The 14,641-nt window shown below is 50.5% G+C and overlaps 2 protein-coding genes across 4 annotated transcripts in view; one reads left to right on the forward strand and one right to left on the reverse strand.

The window, feature by feature from the left end:
- Positions 1 to 609: 609 nt before the first annotated feature.
- Positions 610 to 11,673, reverse strand: LOC122388329 (differentially expressed in FDCP 8 homolog). Its single transcript, XM_043379312.1, has 7 exons — positions 11,594 to 11,673; positions 7,454 to 8,162; positions 4,104 to 4,268; positions 3,519 to 3,688; positions 3,142 to 3,255; positions 2,485 to 2,709; positions 610 to 2,292 (listed from the first exon to the last, which is right to left on the reverse strand). Exons 2-7 carry the CDS (start codon positions 7,866 to 7,868, stop codon positions 1,828 to 1,830), a joined length of 1,554 nt encoding a protein of 517 aa, XP_043235247.1. The 5' UTR covers positions 7,869 to 8,162; positions 11,594 to 11,673; the 3' UTR covers positions 610 to 1,827.
- A 272-nt stretch (positions 11,674 to 11,945) lies between these two features.
- The window catches only part of LOC122388330 (dedicator of cytokinesis protein 9-like), a 36,645-nt gene continuing 33,949 nt past the window's right edge, over positions 11,946 to 14,641 (forward strand). For 2 of the 3 annotated variants that reach the window (XM_043379317.1, XM_043379320.1), the window contains exon 1: positions 11,946 to 12,106. The gene's annotated coding sequence lies outside the window, so the exon portion shown is untranslated. Of the gene's footprint in view, positions 12,112 to 14,641 lie in introns of all 3 variants that reach the window. The other variant, XM_043379318.1, reaches the window with a different exon arrangement.

The following is a 14,641-nucleotide window of genomic DNA, read 5'->3' on the forward strand; positions in this document are numbered from 1 at the left end:
CAGGCATCCTTAATTGGTTCTAAATTGTTTCGGCCACCCGGAATTTTCTAACCGGACGCTGAAAAACAGTTTCAGTACATTCTCTGGAGTCCGGCCTGCAAACAATCATGCTTCCTAAATGCCCCCAATCCCATAAACCCTTGAACATCAAAGGAGCAAAGATGCGTGAGACCAAGAAGTGACATAGAGTCGGAGGGATAACTTCGTCCGCCGTCTGGTGCCCTTCTCCGTTCATTTTTCCGTTTACTCCAGCTCCAGCCGTCAAAAATCAAAACATCACGCGGAACAGGGCTGGTTTTCTGGTTCATGCTCAGACGAGGTTCATGCGTGTCAGCTCACACCAGATGTCAGTTCAATTCAACCGATGTGAAGTGAACATCGGTTGTCAGTAATTGGTGATAGGTATCAGTGAGTCAGTAATTAATATGATTGTAAATTTGCATGGCAATTTTTAGTGCTATTAGCTAACATACTGTCGTGATCAGAGATAAAGTTGACCCCGAGAGTAAGATGCACAACTTGCCAACTGCGAAAGTAAACGGAAATCGCATTCTGTGGTTACGCGTAATTTAGGTCATAATCGTTCCAGTCAGGTCACTAAATACGTGGTTATCTATTTGAACGTGTATTTATACGTGAAAGACGCATCCTGTCTAGACGCTAGGGTTACACGAATAACATTGTACTTAACAGCTTCATCATGCGATGCGCTGAAACGGCAACTGAGAACCGTGATGACACGCACAATTTTATCGAAAAGCAATAGGTACCCAAAAACAGGAAATGCGCTTCCTCGACTGGTACACCGATAATTATGTGTCGATTACCTACCGCAAATGTGGCGAGTTGGAGCCTAACTTGGCCGTAACACCGCACAGGAATCCAGTCGACATGTTCTGACCCGGTTTTCTAACACATGTAGCTGTCAACACTGGTAACTACGACGAGACAAAGTGCACGACACAGCTCAAAGAGCGCGGCAAGTGAATGTGCTACTTAGCTGCCGCAGGGAATGGTTTGAGTACGACATTGCATTTTACAAAACACGATACGAGCACGACACGAATGCACGTCAGGGCATCTAAACGTGAAACGGCTTTGGCCCAGCACTCACACTCTCAGACCGTCTAGTCTGGGACTCCCACCGACTCTTTGCTAGTCTGAGCTCGACTCTCCAAGTCTAGACTTTGCATAAGATGGTAGGGCGCTTGAGAAACGATGACGAAAGTTCAGCGAAACACTTGGCAAGAACTTAAACCTACGAGTAGCTTGGAGCTGCCAGATACAGAGATCATCGGTCTAAAAATTACACAACCGGCGCCCCAAACCTGTCCTTCGCTAAGGCTAAACAACTTAATCTTATCGTTCTTGGTTTTGAAAGGACCTATTGGGGAATCGTCAGTAACTTAGCCCAGGGGTAGATAAAAAGATACACAAACGGATCGAGGGTTCGTCTGACGCCATTTTGTGAAAACTCGACTTCCGTACTAAAACAGCCAGAATGAAAGAAAGAAATGAAAGAGCGAGTCACACCATTCCATCTCGATTAAAACGTCCTTACGTAGCTAAAATGACCTTGGAAATGACGTCGAAATACCCGCAAATAAGCAACGCCTTTGTAGACTACGATGTCACTTCCTGCCGTATGCAATAGAAGCGTCAGTGAACCAGTCTCTGCCAGCTACCTATCGTAGGTCACCAGTGATCCATCAAACACTTTACAGGACCTCTCCAGGTCGCACGATCTCCCCGGTCCGTCACGGTTTGGCCCTCTGGCGGCGCTCGCGGCCCGTCACGGTTTGGCCCTCTGGCGGCGCTCGCGGCCCGTCACGGTTTGGCCCTCTGGCGTCGCTCGCGATCTTCCTGCTCCTGCAGCAGACGGTCCTTGTAGAGAGCGCGTGCCCACGCCTCTGACATGGGAGTGCGGGCCAGCGTGCGCGGCGTGGCGCTGGCCGTGGTGCTGCCGGTACTGGAGCCGGGCCCGCGGCGCGCCCGGGCGCCGGGCGGCACCGTGCGTGCCGAGCTGGGCGGGTGTCCGCCGGTGGCTCCCCCGCCCCCCGGTGCCTCCGGCACGGTGTCCAGCTGACGCTGCGGGCTGCAGCGGCTCGGCGTCGGCTCGCTGCCGGCACACTCGGGCCGACAGAGGATCTCTGCACCCTCGGCGCGCGGCGGTGCGCAGTGCGCGTGCAGGTGACGGCTGCAGCGCGCGCAGCACACCACGAACTGGTCGAACGGGAAGAGCAGCGCCGAGTTCTCACAGACGGGGCACTGCTGGCCCTTACTGCGGCACGTCTGGGGGACGGAGCGGGCGAGGTTATTATAGGAGAAAAGGGTCTTACGCAGATGATCCATAGAACGACTTCAGACAGCGTGATATAATTCAAGAGAAGCAACTAAAACAGAAAGCAAGAGCGGGCCACATTTTACGAAACCAATCTGAGAGAAAACAACATTAATAATTCGCCTCTCCCGGCTTCCACTCACCAGACACCTGGCGCGGATGTGCGCGCGGCACAGGCCCACCGTCTTCACCAGCAGCTTGAGCAGCGCCTTGGAGCGCACCTGCTCCAGATCGCTCATGCTGTACAGGTCGGGACTGTCCAGCAGGTGCGGGCGGCCCTCGAAGGCGCTCAGCAGGCCCGCCACGCTAGAGTCCGAGCACGACTTCAGGAAGCCGCTGAACATGACGCTCAGGTCCCGGCGCATCTCCTGGACAGGGAGGACGGAGAGTCAGCGCGTGGGAAACATTCGATTTAATTAGCGCAAATTGTAAAGTACAGTCCACAGCAGAAGTACTGTGGGGTTTCAGTCATGGGTATGTTCTGCTTCTGAAGCTTAGGAACGATTAGCCAGACTACAATGAAACTTTGAATGTAGCTTATATGTATCGTCACCCTTGCAGCTGCAACTTTAGCTATTGACATCTACTTTTCGATCACTCCGCATTAAACAATCGCCAGTCAAAGCCAACCGTTGAGATTGGTAAAACCCTACATTACTTTAGCGGTGGGCTGTACATATGCCAAGCAGGTAAAACTCGATCCCTAACGAGGCATTTTAATCGTAAAACGATGATCAGTTATTCAGTCGTCACCGGATTTTACGAAGATTGTGGTGTTCGTTTTTATGTTGAGAACTTACCCTCACTTGTCCCAGCTCATTCACATGAATGAAGATCTGTGAATTGATTTTCTCGAGGTTGATGACCGGCTGAGAGTGCATATACTTCAGATATCGCATAATTCCCATCGACACCTAAGGGTGAAATAAAAAAGTTAAAAGTTGCAGGGTTAACGATCAACTATCCGCGGTTGACGTTCCAGTTAACAGTCCGGTAAACGGTCACAGTTTACTTGATTCAGTTACAGTCCGGTAAATTTTTACGGGCTACTTTATTTGCTGAGCATAAAGGTCTGACCGCTTTCCGAAGTTTAAGCCAAATAAGCAGCCAATAGAAGAAAAAAAAAAACGTTTAAAGAAGTCGGCTCGTGGTATTCCTGGCCTCGCGTTATCCGTACCCGTCGTTTGGTCCAGTCCCAGTTTCGGATGACGCGCGCCGGGATGTGACAGCGGTGGTCGCGGATGCAGAGCACGCAGTAGTAGCGGCCGCTGTAGTCGCAGCGCCGGAACGAGCGCACCTCCTCGTCCTTCTCCCAGTAGAGGCGGCCGCGCGCCAAACGATCCTGGGCTGCGGGGGGAGACGAGAGACGGTGGTCAGGGCCGAGCGCTCCCGGGCTGCGGGGGGAGACGAGAGACGGTGGTCAGGGCGGATGAAGTCAGATCAGGGCCGAGCGCTCGTGGGCTGTGGATGGAGATGTCAGACGGCGGTTAGGCCGGTTAGAGCAGGCACGAGTGGTCGGAGACAGGGAGTCGGAAACAGTGGCCAGGGCGGGACTGGTAGATATCGATGGGCTGCGGGGGAGGAGACGGTTGTCAGGGCAGGTCAGCGCACAGGACAGATCTAATGGACTGGGGAGTCGGCGACAGTGCGGGCGGAGCAGATCGCTCCCGAGCTGAGGAGAGAAGGTGACAGTGATCCGGTCACAATAACGACCACTAATTAGCACACGCCGCGGGCTCGGCCTCACCACACGGGTACTCACGGGGCAGGATGCGCGTCCTACACTCTGCGCAGCGGTTCCTCTGCGCGCCCAGACCACGCTCCGGGCAGATGAGCAGCTGAAACTTGGGCTCCTGGAGCGCCATGAGCGCCGCGCACTCGCGGTTCACCAGGCCCTTGCACTTATCGTGGATCTTGAACTTGCAGTCTGTCGACAAAAGGAAAAGAGCGTATTGCAAGTGAATGCTTGTAAAATGTACCTCTTGTTCGCAACGGTTATCCGGAACGGAACATCAAATTGAGCCGACCTACGTGCTGACTAAAAACGGTGAGGCCTACCCGTTTGTCCCATCCCAAACACGATATCGTATCAGTGATAAAAATATTTTCCAGCAAACTCGTCTTTTTCGCAACCTCTCTCCCTCGGAGGGGACGGTTCGGCGGGCGCACGAAGGACCACGCCCGGGGCCGGACCGCTATCAGCTGCGATATCGCCGCTATCTGCCTCCACGCACATCCACGAGTCATACGAGACGCCGACCCCCTCCCCCTCCCCTTCACGCACATCCGCGAGCCACACGAGACGCCGACTCCCCTCCCTCCCCCTCCCCCACGCACGTCCGGTCTCCCGACCCACTGAGGGACTAATGCCGAGATAACGACTCGGGATAGGGCGCTTCCCCCGGCGCAGCTGATAATGCCACCTGAGGAGTGAGGACTGTGAGCGCGAGATAACGGCACTGGGTAATATAGAGATAAAAGTCTTGGGATAAGGCATCTTCCGGCTCAGTCCTGGATGCAAACTGATAACACATTTTTGGTTATCAGACTACTAATGCATTGGCAGTGGACACTGGACACGTCCTATCGGAAGTGGCGACATAGGATTGTTAAACGTCTCCTAATCAGTGTGACTGGTAAGACGGCTGCCACGATAACAAACCTGCGTGCTAACATTCAAATGCCGACTTTTCGAATTTTGCTTAGCGAGTTTCCATTACTATTCTTCTTGTCGTTATTAGAATGAAGTATTTCATCGAAATCCGGTAGTTCCTAATTACCGTAAACCCCGACAGTCCCTGTCCCCCGTCGACACCCACCGACCGCACGCAGTCACAGCCACCGATTAGATCCGTACCGCCGGGATCGGTCTAATCGGCCGGCAGTGTGGGGATCGGGTGATTGGGGGATGTCTGACGGCCGCTGCCCACCCACTGACAGTCCCCCATTCACTCGGCGGTGCCGGTGACGGGCCGGCCGCCCGCCCCGGGGATCACTCTCGGCCCGCCGCTACCCGTCGGCTCGGGTTTCACAGCGGGGGACCGACGGTCAGGTCAATTAGCGGACACCACTGTCGCCGCTAATAGCGGGGGGGGGGACACCGGAGACGCGCCGACAGACGATTAGCGGAGGGAGACCACAATGAGGTGCCAATCGGTCACAGGGGTAGGACGGATTAACCCGCGCCCTGCTGGGGGGGGTGTTTGAACACCCCCCCTTGTGGTTTTTCGCGAATATCTCAAAAACGGCGGCGCGAAGCGCCGCCGTTTTTGGTATACCTTATCATACATCAATTCTACACATGTTGTAAAAATTTCAGACCTAGGTCATTCAAGGTCAGGTCACCAGGTCACTTGAAGTGACCTCACCTCATAAAAACTTTCAATGTCTGTCATAGCTACACCGAGTGACCGATCGCTTTGAAACTTTCAGCGATTGCTAAGAGCAATAGCATGTACAAAATGTTTATCTCAGAATTTTGATATCGATGACCTAAGGTCAGGTCAATTTTGCGACCTCCCCATTATAAGTCAATGGGAGAAAATTGAAATGCGCCTCTTTTGGATGAAAGACATTATACACACTCCCAAACACCGAATTACAAGTGGTTTAGACACACTGAACTTGAAAATGGTGTCCGTGACCCTTGTTTATGCCCTGAGGTCATCTTAGGTCACGAATGGTATCTAACAGTTTTTCGCAAATAACTTTTGATAGAGGCATGCTAGAGCGATGAAAACGCCTTAGATGTGTTCAGCTCGACGATACGGATCGACTGATATGCAACATGACCCTTTCCGGTCAGGTCATGACCTTGACCTGAGGTCAAATTTTCAAGTTGACCTTTCAAGGTCAAGTTATAGTTCATTCGATGCGTCTTGACGAGAGGAACACGATGCCGGTAAAAGTAAGCTCGTACAAGGCTTGGGTCAAAAGTTATTGCAGAAAAACTGTTTTCGAAAATATCGGCTATTTTTGCAGTTTTTGCCCCCTGCAGGCAAAACCGTTGACCTTAGGTCAAATCTGAGAGAATTACTCAGAAAGGGCGTTAATAGGGCTATCGAATGCGCTTTTCCGCGGCGCTGTAGCTCTATTGGTTCCCGAGTTATGCGTTGGCTTCTTGGAAATTTTCGACATTCGACCTGGAAATCGGCGAAATTTTGCCTTCAATGACCTCTGGTGACCTGACCTTTGACCTGACCAAAAAATTGACCGAAGTGATTTCGTCATTATTTTTTACGCTCTTTCGAACGCCGCCTTCCGCGTGTCGCTACGTGGCCCAGTAGCCGAGTTACAAGGGGGGGGGGTGTTCAAACACCCCCCCCCCCCAGCAGGGCGTGGAAATCCAGGACCCCCAGCAGGGCGCGGGTTAATACGATCAGTCATTCACAAATCACTAACAGACGCGGGAAACGGAAAGTCTTATCAGCCGACCGTTCAAAGCAATGTCACTATAATCTAATCGTACAGAACAACCTCTTCAATTACCACTTGAGCAGCTATGACCTACCATTAGGCACTTCATATGCCCGTGAAAGCTTGATGCTTGAAATGTCATTAGCTGATTTCCTGCTTTTATCCTCCTGTCACATACCTACCAGCAGTCAGCAGTCTAATATTAGAGGACAGACGGTGACGGATTAGCCCGAAAGTATCCATAATTAACAATTTACAGCTAAGCCCCAATACGGCTAAACGCAAAAATTATCTAAGTATTCAATACCTATTCATGGACTAAATTGTCACTGTCGAACAGTAGGTACTGTGAGTCAATCAACACCGATTGGAATATACGACAATCAAACAACTTATGACATGTAGAATAGCCATCGAGAATTACGGATAACGGATATAGACGATTTTTCTAACATTCCGAAAAAGCCTGTACCTACTTGAATAACTGGAATCGAAGACTGGTGCTGAATGCTGATTGCAATAAATTCTTGTCACCGATTTACATAAATCCGATAAAAATAGTTTTACTAGAACTCAGAGCATAATTAGTGCACGAAAGCATTACAAACGAGAATCAATAGAGCATGCATACAGCACAGACCATCAGTAACTCGCAGTCGCGTCCGATCACCAATATCACAATCCCCGCCGCCTTACCGATGCAGACGAGCCACTTGTGGAAGAAGCAGACGATGAGCTTGCAGCAGTGCTCGCAGCGGCGCAGGCAGCGCGCCGGCATGCGCTGGTAGCGGTGTCCCATGCTGATCTCATAGGACGAGTCCTTCCGGCGCAGGTCTGCCTCCGGCGACTCGTTCATGCACGGGCAGGCCTGTGCGGGCCCGCTGCCGGGGAACGGGCACTCGCAGACGGCTGTGGGCGCCTGGCTCGGCGGCTTACTGAGCTCGACCAGCAGACGCAGCTGGAGGGCGGCCGCCGGGCCCGGCTGCGGCGGCCAGCCGTGGCTGCGCAGCAGCGCCGGGTACGGGAACCCCGGGCACACGGGCTCGTCACCGGGCGCCGGCAGCGACGGCTCCGGCTCGGGCGGCGCCGGACGGCACAGCACGGAACCCATGGCAGAGGAGGAGTGCCGACACCGCGTCCCAGACCGAGACTGAGGCGGCCCTCAGCGGCGGCCCCGTACCCCGCTCCGTCCCCATCGCCCGCGGCGGGTGGCTCCCCTCCTCAGGGCACGCGCAGGCGGCGGCCGGCCCGACTTTGAACCCACTCGGCGGCGTCTTGGGGTAGGCTTATCGCGAGGGCGCCCCCACGGGCCGTTCTGCCGCCCGGTCTCCGAGAAGGGACGGCGCCGCCACCGTGCTGCTGACGGTCCGCTGTGCCGCCCCTGAAGATCCATGGTCCGGCTATGCTGGGGAAACGTGCAGGGCCTATTTTAACATGTTAACTGGGGGGGCAAATGCCCCCGCACTCAACAGAATTGCCCCCCCAGTCGTCGAGATGTGCCCACTATAAAAATGGGCATAAAGGAACACGGTGACAAACATACAACTGTGACTTGTTTTGCAATGGATGTCAAATGAGTCAGTCTGCAAGTAATGACCAGTGGTGGATCCAATGGTGGGTCATATGGGTTATGACCCCCGCCCCCTTTGGCCCGGGGACACCACAGGCCTGCCCGGGGCACCACCGGCCTGTCAGGGGCACCACAGACCTGTTGGGAGCACCATCGACCTAGGAAGAGCACCATAGGTCTGCCAGGGGCACCACAGACCTGCCAGAGGCCCCACCGGCCTCGCAGGGGCGCCACCTTGGGCCTGTCAGGGATACCACCACAGGCCCGCCAGGGGCACCACAGGCCTGCCAGAGGCACCACAGGCCTAGCAAGGGCACCACGGACCTGTCAGCGACACCACGGGCCTGTCGGGGGCACCTCAAGCTTGTCAGGGCCAAGGGACACCACAGGCCTGTCAGGGGAACCAGAGGCCTAGCAGGGACACCACAGGCCTGTCAGGGGAACCAGAGGCCTAGCAGGGACACCACATGCCTGGCAGGAGCACCACCGGCCTCGCAGGGACATCTTGGGCCTGTAAGTGGCACCACGTGCCTGTCGGGGACACTCCAGGCTTGTCAGGAGCACCACAGTCCTCTCAGGGCCCAGGGGCACCAGCGGCCTAGCAGAGGCACCACCGGCCTAGCAGGGACACCAACGGCCTCGCAAGGGCATCATGGGCCTGTCAGGGGCACCACGGGCCTGTCGTTGGAACTTCAGGCTTGTCAGGGGCACCCACAGTTCTTTCAGATGCACCGGCGGCCTAGCACCATGGCACCATGTTTGGCCGGGATTGCGATTCGGCGCATGTCGCCTCGCATTAGTCGCTCGTTTGCAGTCTTTTCGTGGTTTCAAACGTTCAAACATGGGATATGATGCTGCTCCCATGCATTAGGGTGGGTGTCAAGGTCACCGGAAGGTCAGGTCAGGTCATTTACCTTTGATGACCTCGGTTCACATTTTCGAGTTCTATAAGATTCTAGGCTAGTTTTTGGAGCTAAATTCGAATTTAGCAACCATTTGACCGTTTGCGAAGTAGTTTTGGTGCCTTCGTAACATGTTACGAGGCTGTCAGAGGCGGTTGCCACCTACTACGAACACCCGGCAAAACCCTTACTGGTTGACCTGACCCGACCTGGCCTAAATGCATGAAGACATCATCTATAATCATAACTAACATGATATTCGTGATCATCACCCCGAAAAAACATAGCAGCCACCCTTTACGATGCTCTAACAGGTCTCGATTTTCCCGACTTTTGGGTCATTGACCTGACCTGGAAGGTCAAGTGATGACGACCTAGGACCTTAACACTCGCCGGCACAGGCCATTTTGCGTCCTTCGACGGCACAAGGGGGGGGGGGGTTGGTACGACCCCCCCTCGCGTTTGGCCCCTGATCGAGCTAGAGCTTCGCGGAAAAAACGAGCGTGCTGCCCGTCACGAGAGGAAGCCGATGATATCCAATTTTAATGTCCTAGGTCATCGGGTGACCTTCCAGGTCAGGTCAATGACCCGAAAATCGGGAAAATCGGGACCTGTTAGAACGTCGTAAAGTGTGGCTGCTATGGGGTTTTTTCGGGGTGCTGATCCGAATGATATCATGTGAGTTTTGATCACAGATGATGTCTTCATGCATTTAGTCCAGGTCGGGTCAGGTCAGGTCAGGTCAACCAGTAGGGGTCCTGCCGGGTATTCCTAGTAGGTGTCAACCGCCTCTGACAGCTTCGTAACATGTTACAAAGGCACTAAAACTAGGCTTCGTAAATGTTCATCGGGTTGCTAAATTCGAATTCAGCTCCAAAAACTGGCCTAGAAACATGTAAAACTCGAAAAAGTGAACCGAGGTCATCAAAGGTCACTGACCTGACCTGACCTTCAGGTGACCTTGACATCCACCCTAATGCATGGGAGCAACATCAAATCACATGTTTGAACGTTTGAAAGCACGAAAAGCTTGCAAAAGCGCGGCTAATGCGAGTCGACATACGCCGAATCGTGATTCCGGCCAAACATGGTCTCGGAAAGTAGGTCACAGGTCAAAGGTCATTTGGGTCAGGGTCATGAAATTTTCAGGGTAGGTGTAAAATTGATAAATGCGAGGGTACTGAAAGTTTCGTTGCAATCGGCAGCTTTTTACGCGAGTTATTCGCGAAAAAACCTTAGGGGGGTTGCATCAACCCCCCCCCCCTGTGTCGGCGAGGGTCGGCGAGGGTTAAAATTGGGTATCATCGGCTTCCTTTCATCACGGGCAACACGGTCGTCTTTTCCACGAAGCTCTAGCTCGAGCAGGGTCGAAACGGCAAGGGGGAAGGTCCAACGGACCCCCCCCCCCATATACGTTCGCAGCTGGAAAATACCAATACGGGCGAGGGTTGATGGATTATTAGAGACAATTTTCCAGGTTGCCCCCCCAGTCAAATTCCCTTAAAATAGGCTCTGGAAACGTGTGAACATAGTCAGAGTCTAGGCCGTATATGGTCAAAGCAAGCAAGCCCGCGGGCCGCGTACCGCCGGGTCACCGGTCAGGCACAACTGATTGCTCGGGCAGGCTACCCAGCGGCCCCTGTGGCGAAAAAACGGTGGCACCCTGTGCCCTAAGACGGGGAGTCAACTTACTTTGGGTGTGCTGCTGTTCTGTATTTTTGTTCTTTATTGGGCAAGACCCTTCCGATCTAAGAATATTTCAGAGCCGGAAGTATGTTATGTTACGCATTGGTCTGGGAGGCCACCCTCAGGGTAGGTATATTGAGTGGCCACCCGGGTGCGTCACCGAGGCTGAGACCGTCTCAGTCTCGAGGGACGAGCCACCTGACCCAGCCTCGCAAACGGTCACCGGTTTCAGGGCCTTGTGGTTACCCAGCCGCACAAGAGCCGCTCCTGAGGAACTGCTTACGTAAGATAAATGTGACCGTCCCACCCGCATCGGGGTTCGAGGTGTAGAGGAGAGGATTGTGGGACGTGACGTGTTGGCGTGTAGGACGAGTGGGGACGGGTGGGTGAAGCGATTGACGGGTATAGCGGTTGGTATCCTGGCTTCGGAGTTCGGACTAGTGCGAAAGTGCTTGCAATTTTCTGGGACACGGATTAACAGAAACACACAATTCACAAAACAAGAAATCAGAATCAAAACGGACTATTTATACGGACACCGGCGAGCGACACAACATTCATTGCAATTTGCCAATTGCATTGGAGGCCTATGTCCATGAAAGAATTTCCGCACAGACAAAATGAAGTCAAGAGTATTTGTATGTCATCAAGAATCGCAAACTTTATTGTAATTCTCACATCATTTTGATTTCCCATCGACAGAAACACACACGATCCACACGATCTGATTTGTGAATGTGAGAAACCACGCGATGAATGACCTTGAATTTGTTTCGAAACATGCGCGATTGCTACATTCTTAGCAAAAAATACTTCTGAAGCTTAAAATACTCTTTGAGTAGATTCAGCCTGTAATTTTTTTTTGTAGATTTTGAATGAAATCCTAATTTTTCACTTTGAATTGTTAAATCTTCAGCACAGTGAGCTTCAGGTTTCTTGAATTTTTATTTGATTTGTCAGGAGTGATCGAAAGACGATAAAAGTACCACAGCTGCGCAGCATTAGTTTGTTCAAGTACCATCTCTAAAATACACAACTCTTGGAACTGTTGGTCGGTGAATGGTGATGGGCGTGGAATTATTTTTTATGGCTCCTCTATTGCGGATTTGATGCATTGAATTGCATTATATAGTTTGCCAATATACCATACCGTTGATACTGTTGTAAAGGACAATTTGCAGACACACACAAGTAAGGTACCTACGCTTCTCTCATGACATCAGTACCTATTCACCGCTAGTTTTGGTTTGAGCTAAACCAGTTAAAATAGAAATGTGTGCTTACTACCTGTACCAGCATGATTTGCTAAATATCGTATTATTTGAAACTGATATAAATGTTTCCTCTGGAAACACTGATTCATTTAGGTTCATTTATGCCCTGCAATCAGCTGTCGGCTAGGAAATTTTGTGAAATATTGTTAACTTTTAGGAAAATATGCAGTAAAATGTTATTGAAGTTTCATTTTGCAGCCTGTAGGTAGGTACCCTAAGTTGAAGTTGGAGTGTATTTTGGAATTCATATGTGTTCATCAGAAATGGTACCTGTGTGTTCACATGTCCCAAATGCTCACCTATTACTGGCTCATTAATATCAGTAGGCGGAACTATGGTCATGAGTACCCAAATATAGGAACGTTCCCATTTTTGGGAACGGAGTTCCCAAATATGGGAACGGGCGTTCCCATTTATGAGAACGGAAGGCAATTTTTCGGCCGTTCGCCCACTAAAACTCAAAAGTGCATCACGTCTCAAAAAAGTGCACGCTGATTGAAGTATCTACTAAATCTTCATAAAGTTATCTTTAATCTGACCGTGGAACAAGGAAATTGACCGTGGAATGATATTTTTAATGATTTTTTAAAAATGACAAAATGTTGAAAATATGGGTTATACGACATTTAACATGCAATTTTAAGGAAAATGAAGCATTTTTTAGTTAAAGGTTAAGTATAATAATTTTCGCCTGGTTATGAACTTTCATACTATCGACACCAGATGCCGACAAATGCAAGCGAAGACGCGGACGGTCCCGAGGTAATATTGTTGACTTTTGGTGTCGGGGCGGACGACCTCGTGGAACGTGAGTGAATTTACCGAACTACTGTTGTAAACTCAGTTTAAGCGGTTGAAAATTATCCAGCTGTATTTTATCAACCCTGAAAGACATATTTTATTTGGATGCTAGCTGTTAAGCATTGCTTTTAAGGAGCGTCATGAGCGTGGTTTTTGCCTTCGGTATTTTTAAGCACGATCGTTTTGGGGGAATTTCTTTTATGCAGGTCGCCCTGTGTGGCTTATTTATAATTTTTATGCTGATTTTGATCATTTCTCGTGCCCATCCTACCAGGCTTTTTGCCACTTACACTCATTAAGAAAGGAAAAAAGTAGATTTATATTGGGACTAGGTGTTTTGAGAGTGAAACATTTCAGCGTTCCCATTTTTGAATACTTACTTGTGCTCATCAACTATCAGTGTTAAACAGACAGGTGTTTTACATGCCTCCACCCTCGGCGCGGACGGTGTATATAGGTATGGAAGACCTTGTTGAACATCGCTGAGCGTTGTGAATTACGTAATCCTGCAGAGGGGGGCGTGCCCGTTGCGAGATCGACGGGAATAAAAGCGCAGAAGACCGGGCGAAACATGCGACGGTCTTGCCGGAAAGGTCATCTGATGATTGTTGCGTTAACAATAATTTGCGGCGTTGGACGTGATGCTTGTTAATGAAAAGAGCCCCTGAAAGCCGTCGGTGAAATCGTTCCCAATTTTGGGTACGCCGTTCCCATAATAAGGAACGCTTGCAGCGCCAGTGTACGAGAGCGTTCCCAAATTTGGGCTCGCGGCCCGGATGATGGACTGCTTTAGAAATAGGGGAACGATTTGAAACTACGATGGGCCTTACAATATCAAACTCTTTCCCAACAATATTGAGATAAATATCAGGCGGTTCACGATCGTTTTATATTTTTTGGACGTCATTTAACGGTTCTTTTTCTTGTTTTAAATAATGCCTACATGGCGTTCCCATATTTGGGTTTATCGTTCCCAAAGATGGGAACGAAAATGCGTTCCCGAAAATGGGTACGCTTGACCATAGTTCCGCCTACTGATATTACTGGCTCATTAATACTGTTTCTATAGATCCTGTCTACTCTCTCCCTTTTCTGTTTATTCAAATTTTCATGTCAATTTCTCCCAATATGCCATTCTCTTATTTGATTTTTTTAAGCCAGCGTATTCCAGCCCGTAAGAACAGGATTTTTAGATGGAAAGGATCAAGATGCAATGAAAGCTAAAAGTCACACTGGAGTCAGACAGATGTGTTACTGATGAACCAAGAAAAAAGTAAAAACAGCAAATGCTCAGTTTATCTATTTATTGAGCAGAAGTGTGTTCTATAGACTAATGCATTTCAACCATTTTTGTTATTGTTCAGCTTGATAAATCAATATTTAGGCATTATTTATCAGCTGACTCTGGTTTATTGTACATGCCTGCCTTATCAATATAAATGATTTGGTTTCTGATAATGTAAATAAAATGTTTCCCTAATATTTGTTTCAGTCTATATTTCTGCATTACATGTTGTAGCTCATAAAAGGTCCTGTCAGCCTTTGCCTGTGTGTGTGTCCTTCAAATCAATGTCCAGTCCTGAACTGGTTCACCTTAAGGCAAATCCTTATGGCTCTTCTGGGCTTATATCCTTTTCAGGCCAGTACTATA

This window comes from Amphibalanus amphitrite, unplaced genomic scaffold (genome assembly GCF_019059575.1).
Source record: "Amphibalanus amphitrite isolate SeventyFive unplaced genomic scaffold, NRLGWU_Aamphi_draft 000318F_arrow, whole genome shotgun sequence".
NCBI classification, from domain to species: Eukaryota; Metazoa; Arthropoda; class Thecostraca; order Balanomorpha; family Balanidae; genus Amphibalanus; species Amphibalanus amphitrite.

Excerpts from the sequence above, each read along its gene's own strand:
- LOC122388329 (XM_043379312.1), bottom strand. The coding sequence starts at position 7,868 with ATGGGTTCCGTGCTGTGCCGTCCGGCGCCGCCCGAGCCGGAGCCGTCG. Across the intron at positions 3,689-4,103 it reads TAGGACGCGCATCCTGCCCC|CCCAGGATCGTTTGGCGCGC; the intron begins GTGAGTACCCGT and ends CTCCCCCCGCAG. Across the intron at positions 3,256-3,518 it reads GGGACTGGACCAAACGACGG|GTGTCGATGGGAATTATGCG; the intron begins GTACGGATAACG and ends TTTCACCCTTAG.